General features: G+C 40.8%; 2 protein-coding genes across 2 annotated transcripts; one reads left to right on the forward strand and one right to left on the reverse strand.

Moving 5' to 3' along the window:
* Positions 1–372: 372 nt before the first annotated feature.
* Positions 373–12,673, forward strand: RB195_015140 (uncharacterized protein; the record flags this gene model as incomplete). Its single annotated transcript, XM_064205712.1, has 7 exons — positions 373–391; positions 458–570; positions 2,562–2,648; positions 5,826–5,939; positions 10,930–11,120; positions 12,257–12,353; positions 12,497–12,673. The coding sequence occupies 7 exons, from the start codon at positions 373–375 to the stop codon at positions 12,671–12,673; spliced, it is 798 nt and encodes a 265-aa protein (XP_064061593.1).
* A 451-nt stretch (positions 12,674–13,124) lies between these two features.
* On the reverse strand, positions 13,125–17,163 carry RB195_015141 (uncharacterized protein; the record flags this gene model as incomplete). The annotated part of the gene is made up of 7 exons (XM_013448443.2): positions 13,125–13,244; positions 13,319–13,570; positions 13,650–13,784; positions 13,844–13,939; positions 14,000–14,193; positions 16,823–16,955; positions 17,023–17,163. The coding sequence occupies 7 exons, from the start codon at positions 17,161–17,163 to the stop codon at positions 13,125–13,127; spliced, it is 1,071 nt and encodes a 356-aa protein (XP_013303897.2).
* Positions 17,164–18,507: the final 1,344 nt, after the last annotated feature.

Genomic DNA, 18,507 nt, shown 5'->3' on the forward strand with positions numbered 1-18,507 from the left:
TTCATCAAACAGTCTCTTGGCATGGTTTTTCTTCTAAGCCAACACCCTTCACGACTCATTGTTAGAATATATCTGCAGTTGCTTTTCAAAGCAACTGATCGGTGTGGCGAAACGAACCAAAGAGGAAGATTAAGATGATTCCACAACGTTTTTATCACTCACGAAAAAGAACAAATATTGTCTAAACGTACTGATAAATCCCCTCATCCCTAGAAGAGCCTCATTTTTCGAAAATACACTTGTCTAGATGGTAGGTCTCATAATACATCAGCTTGATCGGGTCAAAAAATTCATTTCGTATCTAGTCGGGAGGAACACTATTGTTACAGGCGGAGTTCTAAGTGACACAAAAGTCTCGTGACAGAAGTGTGAATGTGGCGATTTTTCGATTGTGGGTTCAATTGTAGTTTATTCAACTACTGAAGTGCTATTGTTTCATATTCGTATAAGAATTCAGATAAAAGATTACTCACAACAGCAGCTTTTTTGACTACCCAATGTTTAATTTGCGGCCATTCCTTGAAGTGCTATTTTGGGACACTCACGGAGTTAACAAGCATTGAAACAAAAGTATGTTTATGTTTTCTTGTTATGCCAACGAGGTTTAGGTGAAGCTTTATTATTGGCCTGATTCGACGAACTCGTCTTTATCAAAGACCTAAAAATGGTTCGAGATCTTCGACCTTATGCGCATCCCATCAAACTCCTCCTCTCCTTGCCAAGCCTCGATATTGTTCCAAGTACACCGCAAGACCTCCAAAATGAAAACAAACTGATCAGTCTCACCGACTAGCGGGGATCTGCGCGCGAATGAGATCTACGCACTGTGCAGTATCTTCAAGTACTAATGTCTGGATAACAACGCATGTGGGACAACCCTATAGCTCATAGAGTGGTACGAACGGCTTGGAGTCATTGGTAATTGATAAGCACTCGTTTTTGTTATTCATGGCTGGATTCCAGACGGAAATCCAGAACGGTTTCAATGCCTTCCTAGCAAATGTTTCGTTCTCGTGCGCGAATATCGTACACCTTATTTCAAACTAATTTCCATCATGCTTCTCATTTTGTAGCATCCTAATGATGTTACCGTTCTCCCACGCTTTTTACAAGCCAAATGCGCCTTGATACGCAGGTTAGCATTCTTCCTGTTTCTGCAATATAGATGGCGTTGCACGTTAGACATTCTATTTGGTAGATAACTCCGATTTTCATGCAATCTTAAGTCTTACCGAATGGACAAACAACCCGTCTTGTTTTTAGTTCGAGATTGGGTATTAGCTTTCGATCTCGTGTAACCGTATGAAGTAGTTATGCTAATGGCTAGTTCTAACGATTTCTCACGTTTTCTATCACCTATGCGCATTGCTGTTGCTGTTTTGACCATATTTCGGATAGTTACCTTTTCCATACCAACAGGATGAGCTGACATTGCGTTTATCAGTATGTTTTCAAGCTTCCTTTGCAATACCGTTTCACACTTGCAACACCACTGTGCAGTTTTATTCGAGCATTTCAATAATCTTTTGGTTGTTCTCGAGTGAGTTTTATGTACTGCGACCATTTCTTCAAAATTCTAAAACATTCGTCTATTTCGGATTGCGTTGATTTTATAATGGAGCAATCATCGAACGGCATAATGGCAGTTCATCTGTGGGAGACGTTCGACTATTGGTTCCTCTATTTTGCTCATGAAGCACATGGCAAGAATTGGAGCAAGTCTTTAGCCCACAACAAGTCCTCTTATTTGAGAGGAGTACATTCTTGACCATTTGAAAATCTTGCACTGGAGGCGTTCGTTGATCAGGATCGCTGTGCTTTGTTTGCTTAAACCAAAGGTTTTTATACTATGGCCCTGTCTATCTAGCATTTTAGATAACGATTGCTGCGCCTTTTCTTTTTGAACATTTGTGTATAAAGACGTCACGTCAAATGACTCCATGACATAATTTTGTTTGAATATGGCATTTTTAAGACCTAAACAAAAGTATGTTTGTTCAGATTCGCTTTCTACGAACTAGGCTCTCACCAGACTGCCTTCATGAATCCATCGATTATGTTTTTGAAGAATACCAGTAATTTCTTCTTCTAAATGGGCACCATAAGTGTGAATGATGGGTCCTCGGGGTAATACATTTTTAAGGTGGGAAGACTGTCCTGCCGAATGTATCACTTATCTTTGCCATTACCGTGCATTGCCGCAGTGGTGTATGTCTACTGTTGCTATGTCCTAAAAATCGCTGCTCACGCGGACGAGGTCTTGCAGCGCTTCTCCACATGTATAATAGTAGATTCACCCATCGTTCGGTTATATTTTACAGTATAGATGCAGCTCTTCTAGTACTTGTACAAAATGAGTTCTTCTGAAATAGTCGAGGATGTGTAAATAGAAGAGATTCCTCGCCATCTTTTAGTCGCGGTAAACAGGCATGCGTTCATGCATCCATACAGGCTGTTTTTGTTATTGTGCAACATGTAAATTTTTATGTATTTCTTTGTCTGTAGACGCCTCATTCTGGTATGTTGCCTTCAAGTTTAATTCAATAATTGCTCTTTTTCAGGATAATCAGTGCCTTGTTTATATAGAAACCAATCACTCGTGTCCAGATACGCCGGTTAAATTTGGGAGCATGTATGCAGTAGGAAACGTATGTTTTTCTTTCAGTTTTACAAACTAAATACTCGCAATACTGAGATCTAATTATTATTTTCGGGAAAAAATATAGGCATTTCTATCTATCATTACATTCATGAAGTGCTATTCAATTAAAGTCTTTCACAAATGTGTGTGAACGTCCGGCTAAAGCCGGATTCAGACTTCTTGTGGTGCTTCCTTAGTTAGCCCTCTTAAATGTTTCCATATGCGGTAGTACTGCATTTAGAGAGTATTCAAATTTGATTCTACACCTATGTTCTTTCAATACCGCAACAACAAAGATTATTCGAAGTATAGGTTTTTAAATGTCTCTAAATGCAGCAGTTCTACATTTTATTCAATTTTTACTTCACACCTATGTTTCTTCAGTACCGCAAGATTAACATTACATTTGAAAAGAGTATTCAAAGTATAGGATTTTCTCCTGTTTTTCACAGGAGTTTTCCATTAACACTGAATGATTTGCTAACATGAAATGTTGTGAACGTCATTATCGTATTAATGATAAGATTCTACGTAGGATTAAGTAAACTGCTGGGTAACATTTGAAGAGAAGTTTTTTTTTTCGTTTCTATAGTTCCAAGAAGAAAGGACTGATTCACCTGACGCAGGAAACGTGCGGTGGAGTACATTAAGGTGAGGCAGAACACATATGGTTTCTACGGCTATGAAACTGTTCACAGGCTCTCATTTACTTCTTAATTTCACTTGGACTTACTACGAAGCGAACACCGTAGCGCACAAATTCCACGCCGTGGGACCCGGCCTCAGCCCACTTTTTGAATTTCGTGACTGAGTGCCTGACCGACACACATAGCACGCACACGTAACATAGTAAGCCCGTTATTATGTAGCATGATGTCGTCAAAACGAGAAATCGGCGTCATTTTACTGCATGAGTTCAAACTCGGGCATAATTCGGCGGAAGCAAGTAGCGAAATATCGAGCACTCTTTTTGTAGACGCCTTGGAAAAATTCGCAACGGCGACTTCTTTCTCAAAGACGAGGAAGGTCGCAGTGGACCATCAGAAGCTGATTGATATCATAAATATCATAATGATATGTTATCATATCATATTGTTATGCTGTGTTACGTCATCATATCATTATGATATAGTATCAGATTTTTTGTATCTCTTTTCTGTAGCTCGAAGTGAGTACGTGGTTAACAGTGTGTCATACTGTTCCACGTTTCCACGCTGCTAAGCTAAGGAGTATCAAAAAACAAGAATCTCAGTATTAAACTCTCGACTTTTCCGTAGGATTTGCAAAGATGTTCTAAAAATGGCTATATTCATTCGGTGTTGACCATTGCAGTATGATTTCAAAAATAAGCCAACGAAGCAGAAAACTTCCAGTTAGTGACACTATAAACACTGCGCTTGTGAACTCTTCTGGTTTTTCTTTTCTGTGGGTTGGGGAATTTTTCTCGGAGAAGACAATTTTCTTCTCCTATATAGCAACGACCTCCATCAGGGAAAGCTTTTAAATCTCTCCCAATCTCTCACATCTAGCGTTGAGATTAGTCCTTTCGAATAGTGAGTATTCAAACTCGGTCATAACTCGGAGGAAGCAACGTGAAATATCTGTAATAGAAAAATAGAAATAATAGAAACTGTACTGGATTTCTAAGTCACCTCGTAAACTCGAGCAACATCTTTTCCTGCTCATTCTGTTGTAGACTGGGGCTACTGAAATGAAGTTTTGAGGCGTTCATTTGATGCAATTTTTGTCGTTGAAATCTTCAACATTGACCTTGTAAAAGATATGATTTTCTCCATGGAACTTCTCTAGTTCCTTACAAGAAGTCTCCATTTCTACTTCTTTGTAGCTCTTTTCTCATTCTCCTTAAATTTCCGACTCTGGAAGTCAGAATTTCGGGGAATTCGACATCCACTGCCACACATATCCCGACAACGAGACCGACTTCACCAGCTTCTCTACTGTTGCATGTTCTAGGAACGTATCCTCTGAATGTGTCATTTATGATTATTCGAAGGCAATTTAGGGATATATAAAAAATTGAATACTCTTGAAACAAACAGCTTAGGTTTACCTTTAAAAGAGTAAAAGAAGTAAAGCTTCTTATAAAACTAAAATTGTAGCCACTATGGGAACATTCCATATATCATCTTATTATATGTGTTATAACAGAAAAAAGCATATGTAAGATAATTGGTAAGAGGTTCAGCTGCAAATACACTGTCTGTGGTTCGAAAGCGCCCTATGGCTAACCAAACTTTTCATCACCCTGGGTCACTAAATTTGTGTCAAGGAAGATAAAAATCTATCCCTATCTATCACTCATCTATGTATCAGCAGGCTCCCATCCAAGGCATTCTGTAAGTCACACACATTTTCACGCTCCTGAAACGTTTCGAAATTGAAACAGAGAGCACAGACGCACCCTAAAAGTGAAACAGATGCCACGGCTTCGGATTGGTGCTCTGACGCCAAAAAAAAGCGTGTGACGGGTCCTATGGCATGGAATTGCTGTGACATGGTGCAGTAGTATCGCGCAGTAACTTCGTGGGCATGTCGCAAAAAGTGGGTGAGATGTTGCAAGCGTTTCATAAAGAGGCCAGTGTCCATGTTGCGTTGCACCTTTGTGGCGCTTCTGCGTATCTGTTTCCTTTCACGTTTGCCTCAGGTTAGTAACATGCCTTCCTCAAAAACTGGAAACATGAATGCAAACGGCTGCATAGTAGCCAATAGTTTACGTGATCTGATGTGGAATCTTTATTAGTACGATGATGTCGTGAACGTCATTTTATGTTGAAACATCATTAAATGATAACTGTTGTGAAAAACAGCAAGAAAATCCATACTTAGGGTAATGCTTTCAAACTGTGTATATTATATTATTATCGAAGGGAAGCGAACACTATAAAAAATCCTGAAGTCCGGCTCTCGTTCTTCAGACTGGTATAGAATAATACTCTACAGTTAAAATAGTTTCAGTGTAAGTACATTTTTGTATATGAACCGAATACAGAATATAGTATACCATTTTCTTTTTCTTAATAACCTAAGTACGTATTTTCTTCACAAAATTTTAATTTCGATTTTGTGAAGCAAGATGAAATGATTTGGAACACTCTTTAATGAGCATCGTTTATTTTATTGCTAAAACCGCATGCGTATAAGTTAACATTAAAGTAAACTTCAGCTCAGTGGCAAGTGTGGTGTGTGGCAAAAGAAGAATAGTTCTCGACATCATTTCGATATGGTTTCGTCGTGTTTTTGCAGCACGGACGGCTGCAACACAAAGATTTTCGCCCAGGTCATTTCTTAGCAGAATTTTGGCCAAGAGGATCCAGCATTTGGTTGTTGTGAACGTAGCGGCACAAAAAGAGTCGAATTTTAATTTTGCTAATGTTGCTTGCTTTGCCAAAGCAAATTTAGAATGTCCAGGTTATGCATAGATTATGGCGATCGATCGCCTAGGAGATAATTGCAAGAATATCGTCACACCAACAACATCCATTGCCGATTGCAAACCAAAAACAACATCAAGCTTTGAAAACATGTCTTCATATGTGCAGGTTTTGAGACGCCTCACGAAAGCATCAACTTTCGGCACGAAAGTGTGGCGCACCGAGGTCATTCTCAAAATTGTGAAATTGCAAATAAGTTCTTCCTCCCAGGCTCTACTAGGTGCTCTTGACCATCGATTCACCAGTCATCAAAGCTAATGATGCCGCGGGATTCGGCCTCACATCAGTTCTGCTCTTCCTTCCATCTGAATCATTATGAAAAAAGTGAATCAAATTATGGTATCTGGGTTGTATTGAGACTCAATACAACTCAGATACCATAATTTTGCATTTTCTGGGCCACTTTTACGAGCTGCAAACAACTTCTCGTCTGCGAAGAGGAGCAGAAAATATCATGGTGCCGAATCTCCCGAGCAGCTGCTTTAACCGCCCCCTTGCTCCTGATTTTCTGGACGTCGTGAGTTTGTGGCGCATTTTCTTCTTGTTGGCCTTCAATTTCAACTTGGATAAGACTTTTATCATTTAATTTCGCTGGTTCCCTTCTCCGCAACATTCGGGGAGCCAGCGCGCCCTTCTTTCAAATTTTTTCGCATGAATTCTCCACAAGTTCTTCCTAAATTCATAAACAATTCTTTCAAATTCCTGACATTGGTCAGAGTGTGTACAGATATATGTTGATGCGTCGTGGATGCGAAGCTACAAGGTCCAGTAGGGTTCCTCTCATTGATGAATGGGTCTTTAACGAAAGTTGGCACAGTCAACAAAGATGCCCGAGAAAACGATACCTATTGTCTCACATCAGGAGATATTTCCGCCCAAAGTTATCACAGTTTAAGTTGTGGTCCTGCGGCCCTTTTTTGAGGACAGCTCTTTGTAACTTGACTAGTTTTTTTTGTACCTAGCCACCTCTCTTTGGCACTCGTACTTGACGTATGGTAGAGCTTAAGCGGATCTCCATGTCGCTTTGCAATCCCAATAACATTCAGCTCGCGGCAACGACAACGATGGAGTGAATTACGAAGCGAGGCTTTTATAGTGCTACAATTGGCCTCAACTGTAAAGCGCTGCAGGATCTTGTTGAGTCCGCACCTTGTTACCTTCAGATGGAACGTTAGAGAAATCATCATATCAATCGGGCTCGGTTCTAAGCTCCTTAAAGGGATCACCCCACGAATCTGGAGTGGTACGGATTTCCGATGGAGTATTCGTATACGGGGTTGTAGATTATGACGAGGAGGGTGATTCCGTTCATTTCTTCCTAATTGCCGTAGAAAACGGCCCGGAAGATACGGCTTCGAGCGTTCCGGCGCACTATTTGCTACAAGGAGTCCGATTGGAGCGCGCCAGCCCTGTGCGGTGCCGCATCTTCCGGGCCGTTTTTTACGGCAATTAGGAAGAAATGGACGGAATCACCCCCCTCTCCATAGTATCCCATCCCTTATACGAATACTCCACCTGAAATCTGCATCACTTCAGATTCGTGGGGTGATGCCTTTAAAGCGTCCAACGGACTCTTAAATGACAGTATGATGTAATCCAAGATGCTGATGAATCTCTCTCCGAAAAGGATTATCGATGAAGCTCAGTAATTGATGAAGATCATATTAACAGTGGTCTGTTTTCATGGTTAAATTAAACATGTGTAAGCAAGTCAGGACACTAAAGACAAGGAAAGCGCAGGAAAAAATGTAACATAGGATCAGATTCTGGCTCTTTAGGTCATTATTTGAAAGCCGGTACAAGTTTTTTAACAAGTTTTTCCAGTGCGAACGGACTTAGCTTTGCGAAACATAACTCTCTTTTAGCTTGTGTAGGATGAGGAGAAAGATAGTGAACTATTATGTTCTTGTCAATATGTTTGCTGTACCGCTTTCTCGCGTGCGTTATTTTTGAGATATGCACTTGGACGTTGCGAAAGGGTAACCATTCTCCTTGTGGCTTATTCCAAGTGAATTTTTGTACTACGTCTGCTCATTTAGTACCTTGAAACAATTGTTTGTGTCTGTTTGAGTGGAGCAGACAAGAACGGAGTATCGTATAGTATCGGCAGTAAAGGAAAGGCGTGTTTCTCAATTTTTGCCTCGATTTCAGTCATGATAGCCATGACAAGCATTGCCGTCAATCGCTGTCCCATAGAAAAACTCCTGAATTGTGCGAAATAGTTGTCAAACAATCAATCGCCAATCTAAGAAAAAGCCGTACAGCTCGATTAAGCTCTGGTGTTCAGTTAAAGGATAAAGGATAAAGTTTCTGGCGTTAATCAATCCGCTTGGGATGCGCTCCCACGTTCACTTCAATTCAGAATCGGTTGAGGTTTGCGAACGTGTAACTGGCCTATACAGTGACTTACGGTGACTAGCCGATGTGCCAAGTCAGCTTTTTTATCCTCGCAGAAAAGTCTGTAACCAATTTATCGACTCCGGAGGGATGAAGGGCTTGGTGAGCATCAGGGCAGATTCGAACCTCCGATCGATCGTGCAGGAAGCGGAACCTCTAACCCCTACAGTACACCCACCCCCATCGCTGTTCGGTTAAATCCTCAAAAACCTCCTGCATAGCGGAGTCACTAAAGACATTCCAGCGCAATGCAGCAAATCACTCGATTACACATGAGTTTTTAAAACGTGTTTCCCTTAGATGGTCCAAAAACAGAGTATTTGTAAGGTGAGTTGTTACGAATTTCAACTCATGATAGGTCTTAACTTGAACTTTGAGAAGTCTTCAAAGGGATGGTTGCTGTCCGAGATTAACTAGTGAGTTTTCTATTAGAAGGTTCAAGACAGGGCACACAGGTAATTCTGTTTTAAAGGCAGCATACCGGGAATCAAAAGTGCTTAGAGAATTCACGAAATGCTAGCGATAGCTAGAGTTGTTATTGCAGATTGCGGGACAAAAAACGGCGAGAAGGACGCCGTTTTTTCACGACAGTTTCAGCGATAACACGCCATCATTGTGCCGCATTCAAGTGCGAGCTGTCGAAGATCAGTGATGTCTGCTCACCAGCCTACTTATGTGAGACCTATGAATAGGCTGCTGAGACCGGAACATGTGCCTAAAGAAGCTTCTTACGTACCTCGTAGGAACTGAAGCGTTTTCCACAACTCAGACTCGTGACATACTGCCTTTAACCCGTGTTACAGTCAAGAGCGGTGAATGCGCCGATTTATGGTACCATTCCGTACTCTGTCAAATCTATTGTTTTGCGCAGGGCTTCTTCAAAAGTGCATATGCAATAGAGGGAGCTATTTTGGATGTCATATAAAGTGAGGGTTTCGTCCAGATGACGGGGAACTACTATAATTGGTGACATGGTTTGGGTGACACTTTCCTGTCTATAGCGATTCAAAATTGTGAATAGTTCACCTGTAAAAAGACGGAAACTAATATCTACCTCGGCGTTAGGTTATTAGATCTTGTTGTCTGAAGAAAGTACTCGGGGAGGATATAGGCGGAAGCACTTTAGACTGCTACTGGCCCGCGCAGTGGAATTTGATTTCTTTATTCTGACAGAGAGGATCTTGAACTTCTTGTAGATTTCATGCGATTTTATGGAGAACAGTGGCAGAAATTGGTTGAGATGGTGAAGAACTAATTCCTAATTCCAGCTCTGACCGCATGCTCTTTGATATGGAAATGCCTACAACTATGATAGCTCAAGAGTTAGCAGACGGAGACTGCTCGTCGGCAACAGTTTCGCGGTCGTTAAAGTTGGAGCGGACTGCTTTTAGACACTTTTTTGCACTTTCGCTGAGCGATCTACTTAGCAAGCTCTCGAAAATTTTCTATAAAACAGAGTTATTCTTAGACCACGTAGAATCACATATCGAAATCGACTCACCCACTGTTCTTCTCCAAAAGAGTTCCTCCTAAAAGTGTGGACATGAAACGTCTTTCAACAAAAATGTTTTGATAACTGATTTTCTTTGGCGAGTAAGCATGCTCGAGGGAGGCGCATCAGGATATACACCAGTTGTTCACCGCAGAAAATGTAAATTTGATCTTGTTCTGTGAACTTTGGCACCGCACGACCAATCACACCGTGAGGTAGAAACTGGATGGATTTGCGAGATGATGTAATCTTCTGCCTCAACGATAAAGCCTTTCGTAGAATCTGGCTGGCACGTTTTAAAGAAGTCTTCATGTACGGTTTTCAATAAACCTCGGCATGGTGATGTTTTAAAACTTGTTTTCTTAAATTGATCCGGACATGAGGTTGATATAATCCTTTATTCGTGGCTAACGTTTCGGCAAGATCGCCTTCTTTAAGGGTTGAATCAAATCCGAACAGACGCACTATCCGACCCACAAAGAAATTTTTAGTGCACTGTAGGGTTTCACAGCAAGAAGTAGAAGTGAATAACGTATTTTATGTTCAGATAGGTGACTACTGCAATCAGATATCAGCCTCAAGTAAGGGTTTCCGCGTAAAATAGAGACAATGAAGAGGTTTACTAAAAGCCATACCTGAAGACTTGTAAGCTCTGTGGTGTTCTTACCGATGTGCATCAGTAATCGAGGTCGATTTTTTCGACGACTACTGATACTAGCTACGGCGGCCACAGATGAACTCGAGGGGTTAACGAGTCTTTGTGGGGGTCAACGAGCGTGGTTATCAGCGTATCGAAAATCAGTGTTATCCTTTTAACTTGTGAGCCAAGAAAATTGAATGATAGGGTCAGGTATGTCGTTCGACAAAAATAACTATGGCGCAACAATATTTGTTCTAAAAAACAACTGTATCAAATATTTAGATATAAATTTTTGCTACATTTTCAGGATCGTATTTCTGCAGTTTTAGCTGACAAATCTGGAACGCTGTTGGTGCAAACTAATTTAAAAGGCTTGACAGTGGAGCATTCGGATGTTCGGATGAAGTTACTTCGGTGTTTAAAGGAAACCATCGAGAGATCTCCAGTTCAAAACAATTCTTCTGATGGAAAAGTCCCTCTAACAATACCTCGAAATATGTGAGTCAACAGAGTTATGTCCCGTCTCCCCAACAAAAACGTTTTTTGACCACTCACAGAGGAACTTTCTAACATCAGTGCTGAATAATGATATGTTCACTGTATGAATGCACACATTTTAAATAGAAATGGAGCTATTTCAAAAATCTTTACTTCAAGCAGGGGATGTAACTGGTAGAATCTTACTGTAGTCGTAATATTGACATCGGATATTAACAGCAGTGTAGTGCTACACTTGGTAAGGTGAAAACTGTTATGTTAGCGCTGCAAAAGCAAAGAAAAAAACTGCACTTTCATCTTATAAGGCGCTATCAGAGTACCAGACACAGCCATTCACCATTGGCATAGTTAACCTTTCTGCTTCTTCATCTTTTCACTTTCTTCTTTCTTTTTACTTTTTCTTTATTCAATCAAATCCACGCCACGGAAACCTAATCCACTCCACTGTCGAATTCTTCGGCAGCTAAGCCACACTTTACAGATAACAAAAATATAAAGGAACGTTTCTATTCATGTCGTAAAATATCCTGAAAACGCACATGGAAGTTAGTATAGAAACAGAAAAAGACAGTTATTTTTGATACTCCGCCAATGAGGTGGGGATCATCATCTTGTACACGTCGCCTAAGTCTCACTCCGAAGTTCTCACTGACAGTACCGCCGGTGTTACTGCATTGAACTTTGCCTTCATTTCGCGCTTTTGAGTCCTGTATTGTTGCTGGACCTGGACGAGTCTGGGAGTATTCGACTTTGTTTTGTTTGACCGCCCCAACCCCGTACTTCAATAGGTTCTTCTTCGCCAACTGTTGACGTTAGGCGATTACAATGATGTCGATGATGTAGGATGTAGCGAAAAATATAATACTAATATATTCTTATTGTTAATGTAAGCATCCTCACTCATGTTTGTTTGCCATTTGTCACTTCATGTTTGTCGCTGCGAGGTCATGTTATTTTTAACCGCTAATTCAACTCAACAAAACAAAAATGGAAATTTTTTTGTTGCTTTGCACTTCGGCCGTGGGCATTCCACGTATTTTTTACCTCATCATTCTGTAGTCCTGATGTAGGAGAGTTTCTTTGTTGAAAAGATGTTCATGGTAATAAACCTTGTTAGGTAATATAAAGTCTTTTAGTTCTCTTCCCAACTGGATTCTTGTCATCATTGTTGGCTTATTGTTACTTACTTGCGTGGCATCAGTGTGTATCATTGTGGGCAGAAGAGGAAAAAAGGTGAACGGCGTTACATATAACAGTGCAGATAAACCGGAGGGGATGATATGGCGAAATTCAACCAGCTTACCAGGCTGAGAAGAACATCTTAGACATTTCTAACGAATTATGAAAGAGATTCGATATCTTTGCTGCATTTCCAGCTCCAGGACGATCTCAAGTCCAGCCGTCCGTCTGTTGTTGAATTAGAATTCAGCGAGAAGGACGGTGCATGTAACGAGAAGACACTTATAGAAAAGCTTAGAAATCTTGAACAAAAATCCAGCGAAAGTGGCAAGGAGCAGGGAGAGGATAATGAAGGCAAATATCACAAACCGTAGAACAAACAGTGCATATATAGAGCATTATAAAAATGCAACTCCATGAAAACAAAAAGTGAGGAGTGTGTCATCTTTAACATCGATAAAAATCTAATACTTTGCCTAAAGTTGTTTCTACTTTTCCAATCCTCTTCGCATTTGAAAAAAAAAAACAAATAGAAGATCTACGCTATTCACACAATTGCAGAAAATTCGGGATTATAACATAAGTTAGAGGTGTTTTTCTGTCATGACAACATCATACATATTTACGCATCTGAAGCAGTACGCATCAGAAAAAAAATTAAGTAGAAGTTCTTGCACGGGAATTATCTTCTTTGTGCTGCATATTTATTTATCACGATCACGACACAACAGAATCACATTGCTTTTTTGGTGAATAATATGCGATTAAATAACAGCGCAAGTAATGCAGCCTGGAGACGAGTCACGTCTCTCTTGCGATCGCCGTTTACCGTCCATAGTGAGAAGCAGCGTGTCCGACTCCTCCAGTGTATCCTCCTGTCCCCGCAGAATACTCGGAGGCGGGAGCTGCCGCTCCTTGAGAAGCTGGCGCTGAGAATTGTTCCTGCTAGAAATTAAGGAACAACTTCACTTTGCTATGCTGTGTTGGTAATGATTTTATAAAAAAAGGCGCTTCTTTACCTTCTTTTGGTCTCTCGGGGGGCAGGGGCAGTATGTAGCGTCGGCGCCCACGTTTCCTGCTTGTCCTTGCGATCCTTCTTCGCCCGGGCGCCCACCCGCACCTTGGAACCCAGGCGTGCCATCCGGTCCTGGTGGGCCAGCCTCCCCGACTGGACCTTCTTTTCCAGGGTCGCCGACAGGGCCCGGTTCACCGCTCTCTCCTGTTGGTCCACGTGGTCCTTTGCGAGGGACAACCTGCTCAGCGTCTTGGCCCTGGGCAATAAGTGGAATTATTTTAGAGGAAATATAAGAGGGTATAAAAATAGAAGAAGTATTGGAAGACATGTCACACCTTTTCTCCGTTGGGTCCGGGATGTCCATCCTCACCTGGCGGTCCTGGTGGTCCCATTTCTCCGGGGCTGCCTGGGTTTCCGTCGTTGCCCGGCATTCCCGGCGTCCCTCTCTGGCCGCGCATACCGCGGACGCCCTGTAATTATAAGAACCAATATTACTGTATTACTTATCCCAAAGTTACAGAATTCGCACCGGTTTACCGCGCTCGCCCGCCGCACCCGGCTTTCCCGGAGGACATTGGACGCAGCCATTGAACGGCGCGTTCTGCCAATCGTCAGCGTCCTCACCCTAAAACGTAAACTACTTGTGACTTTCACGTCAATAAATCAGAAGATGAGTCGATCGTACCGGGAAGCCATCTATGCCGTCGTGACCAGGTACACCGTCCAAACCAGGAGAGCCTTGTGGTCCAGCTGGGCCACGTGGACATCCACCGGTGCCGTATTCGTCCTCGAAGCTAGCTGAACTGCTACCACTTCCTCCACTACCACCACTTCCTCCGCCTCCGCCACGACTACCACTTGCGCTGCTTTGGAAGCAAGCTGAAATCTTGGATATAGGTGAGAGTGCTATCCTGTAAACCTGCATAACATTCTTTCTGATTCAAAGGTCGAGCCACAGCACACAGACTTTTGATGGCATGTGGCTTTGTTACCAGTTCAGATTTGTTGTAACATGATATTGAAGCAGTAAGTAAACAGCGAAGACGAAAAAAAGGACGAAGTCAGCTACAGAGAAAGTGATGTTGCTTGGGTTAGCAGTATTTGTTTTTAGCTAGATCTTTACGAACAAACAGTATGCGAAAGAGAAGTACTAAAAAGTGAGAAAAACAGCGAGGAAGTTATACCAAAAGCAAAAATAAAGGATTCAAGAACGATTGGTATAATGTCACAACAAGTACTGTCGTTTAAGATGAGGATGAAACAAAATAAGTACAAGCTCCTAAAAGTTTGCAGATGTTTTTCATGCAAGTGAAGCGAAAAGAGAATTTTCTTTGCATTGAATCTCTCTAAAAAAAGTCGAAGATATTCAAAGCTATTGTTCTTTGTATCAGTTCAGTAAAAGAAGTGCAGAAATTTTCTAGTAGCTTCATAACATTAACTAGTTAAATAAACCATACCTTCACCAGTGATACTGCAACGAACGTTTAGCCACAATGATAAAACCGTCAAAGATATTATGGATGCATATGAACCTAGACCGCCCACACCACCAACCGTCTCGGCTTCGTTTTATTTCAAACAAATATTTGCCAATCTGGTGACGATGTGCTTTGTGCGTACAGAACATACGCACGTGTACCGCTACCACCACCGGTGCGCAATTTGACATGCTGTCAGACTTTTCCTATTTACTTTCAACTAAAAAAATGTTGAAAGAGTACAATAGGGTTAAAGACAAACAAAAAATAATAATTTCATCAATATCACCGTAATGTTTACCTCAATTGAATCCCGTTGGGATCAGTAATCTTGAATATCTTTGTAGAAAAAAAGGAGAATTTTATAAGTTCTGCAGCACTCCAATTTTCTTTTTCTTTACATTAGCAAACACTAACTTGATATAATTTCCGTTTCGTGCACGTGCACGCAATGTTATACGCAAAAGCACAACTACCCACAGCATGTATAGCGAAGTTCTTTGCGCGTAAGCGATAAAAGTTGAAATGTGCTTTTTGATAGAACGAAATAAGTAGGATGACGTTTACAGGTTTCCTAAGGTTTTTTTTTCAATGCAAAAACTAAGAAAAAGAAGAAGGTGCTCATGGACGTGACATTAGAAAGTTATTTGGTAACAAAACAAGAAAAGGAAGGCCTGAGTAGCGTTTCGCAACGATTGATAGCAAGATTTTTTGCGAAAGACCCACTTAGGTTACTTTTGTTTTTCTTTTTTTTTTTAGTCTCTTTTTACAATACAATGGAGACGCTCGAAAATTTTTCACTACCGCTCATCCTCACATGCACAGTAATCAGGACGCTGCTTACCAAATAATAGGTAAGAGAAAAGTGACACGGTTGTGTCATCTAGGCGTAGCTGTTAATCATATGCCGTGAGGATTTTTTATTATTATCCTTCTCTTTTTTTCCAACTAATTTGATATTTATCCTAAACAGGTAAGATAAGTATATCATGCGGAGGTATATGCATCATCACACCTTTACAAAGTGCAATCGCTGTTTGATAATCGATATCTACACAAGTGCGTCTGCGTCGCTATAAAAAAGAACTCATCCTTCATACTTTTTCTATGAAGAGTTCGGCTCTTTTGAGAAAATAAAGTTTTCGAAAGGAAATTAATCGAGACGGACTTTTCGTGCTCGAGGAAAGAGTATATGTAGCCATATTTCGCTTCGGGAGAACATGAACACGAGTAATACGCCCTTAAATAACATTTTCTGTTAACTTAACTTAACTTAATTTAACTGTTGAATTTGTAATAAGCTAGCACATCTATCTTGAATACTACCTTTATATTCACTTTAAAAAACCCTAATTGCTGCTAGATCCATTTTCATTCATTTTTTTCCTAATGTATCGACCTAGTTTTCCTTGGCTCACCTCTCTGCTAGAGAATCTACTAGACGTAATCGTATCATCTATTGCACTTTTATGTCAAATGCACCATACGACGATCGAAGTCAGGATGGGGAGGCGATAAGAATACGAAATGGTCGTAAAATCTTGAAATATGGTCCGGACCACCCGAACTGATTCATTTTTTGTCACGATCGTACGTTACAGGAGGCGGTTAGCCGAAGTTCCGATAATTTATGAGACGCTTTTCCTGGGAAAACAGCGAAACATATGTAACAAATACAACTAGCCAAGAACTATGGGAAAAATTTCCAAATTTTAGTTTTGAGAAAGGCGATTAGAATAGGTAGAAGACTATAAGAGATTCATAGGGTTAGTCAATCAAACGTCAAACCCTATAGATAAGTCAGCAAGGGTATGGTAAGCAGGGGTAAGGTTGAGTTGACTTTTATTTGCTACTCAGTGCGCTTACATCCAACAGTGAAATGACAGTTTGCATCTGTCACACTTCTCACCTGATTCAAAAGAAGAAAAAACAACGCAGAAATGTCAGCTTATATCTATAAGAATGGGTTACTCAGGAACGCGTTATGTTGTCTCAGCTTCGGATCTGACAAAAGTGACTGGAAAGCTCACCACAAACTGGTCCAGCGTTAACTCCTTGCGCTTCGTAGGCTCCGTACTGGTCCTTGCCTTGACGTCTCTGACGAGTTGCTGGGGTGGCAGCACCAAGTCCGAGCATTTGCGTCCAGATATCATCAGTTTGCACCTAGAAGCCGGTATCTTAGACTAAATGTTCATCACATTTCGGAGGAAGCGGGAGAGACAGAACATACCTTGAACTCTACCATCTGCTCATCGAGCTGCATCCAAATACCGCGAACATCCGTATAAATATTATAGATGGCATAGAGGGATATGAGTAAAGTGAATGTAGAGAGGCACAGCGCACCCGCTGTCGCTTTCGAAACGCTCATCACTGAGGGTACCGGGACAAGATGCAGCGCCTATCGAGCGCCTTTTGTAGCCGCCACCACGATCAGCCTGACCCATGTCACCCGCCTTTGTCCTTGCATTAACTGGTTACCACGTCCGCATTTATGCGATATCCCGATCACTATCACTTCTCCGACGTCAAGTGAAAGCTCTGGTTAGTGAGAAGTCAATCAATTTTCATCTACGCAATGACACTATGAATAAACCGAACAAAATTCCAAACAACACTTCTTGTGCTCCTCGAAGCATACGCAAACCACTCTAAACATTGAAGCCTGCTCGAAAACTGCATGATAAGATAAAATTTCTTAAATGCTGCCCAACTTTGTGATTGAGAGTTTCCTTCTAACAACTATGGTAATCCGGAAATGAATCGATGGGTTGAAAAGGTTGCGGAATATTTTATTTAAACGAAGAAATTCAGTTATTCTATGTTACTCGACAAAACCTGTATCATCTGCTTAGACTGGGGTCCCAACAACATTTCCACTATTCCTTCAGGTTTTGAGGGATAGTCATGTGAAACTAAAAATATGAAAGCAAAATCCCAACTTTGAATAATTGTGCTTTCACCATTCCTATTTTTTTGTAATTTAATTTCTAATTTTCTGAAGGATACTCAAAATTCTATCCTCCATTTAATTTTTTAGAAGTAATTTCTTAGACATGATTATTCGTATGTCTAGCACAAGCTCTTCAAGTTCACAGACAATTCATAAAACACTGTGTGCACATCTTTCCTCGGTCCCAGTTCCTATAACATCTCGGGGGGAAAAAAGCTTGTTGCGATTCAAAAACAGATATTCTACTACATTTTTAATGAGATCAAGTTTTCCTAATTTTTCCTACAATAGCCAGAAAATTTATCCATCATCTATTCTGTGTTATCAGGTTGGTGCATAAGTTACAGCGTATTTTTTTCAAGTTAAAGTTCGCGCCCAGAAAAAAAGGAGTTTAGCCTTACGAAACATTTGATGGAACATTTCTTTCTCTACAAGATAATGTTTTGGCTTTTTATGCTGATTTAATTTTTCTTTATGTTTTGAATCAATAAGCTAATTGATCTTGCTCTACTCTTCCTTAGCCAAACGCTCTGTACGACTTCCCGTTTTCTAAACTGTACTGAAACCCTTCTCTATTACTTTGCTCTTATTCTAAGGCCTTTCGTAAACTTCCCTTTCTAGTAATTGCTGTTAGTTCACTTAAAATCCACATTCTCAGTTCAGGCAACCGTTTGTCATCTTGTGGCGATGACATAACTCAGCGAATAGCAAAAAGAATTTTAGTCCAGCTCGGAAAACGGAGATAAAAATCGCCCAGTTTGT

The sequence above is a fragment of the Necator americanus genome, chromosome V, assembly GCF_031761385.1.
Source record: "Necator americanus strain Aroian chromosome V, whole genome shotgun sequence".
In the NCBI taxonomy this organism is placed as follows: domain Eukaryota; kingdom Metazoa; phylum Nematoda; class Chromadorea; order Rhabditida; family Ancylostomatidae; genus Necator; species Necator americanus.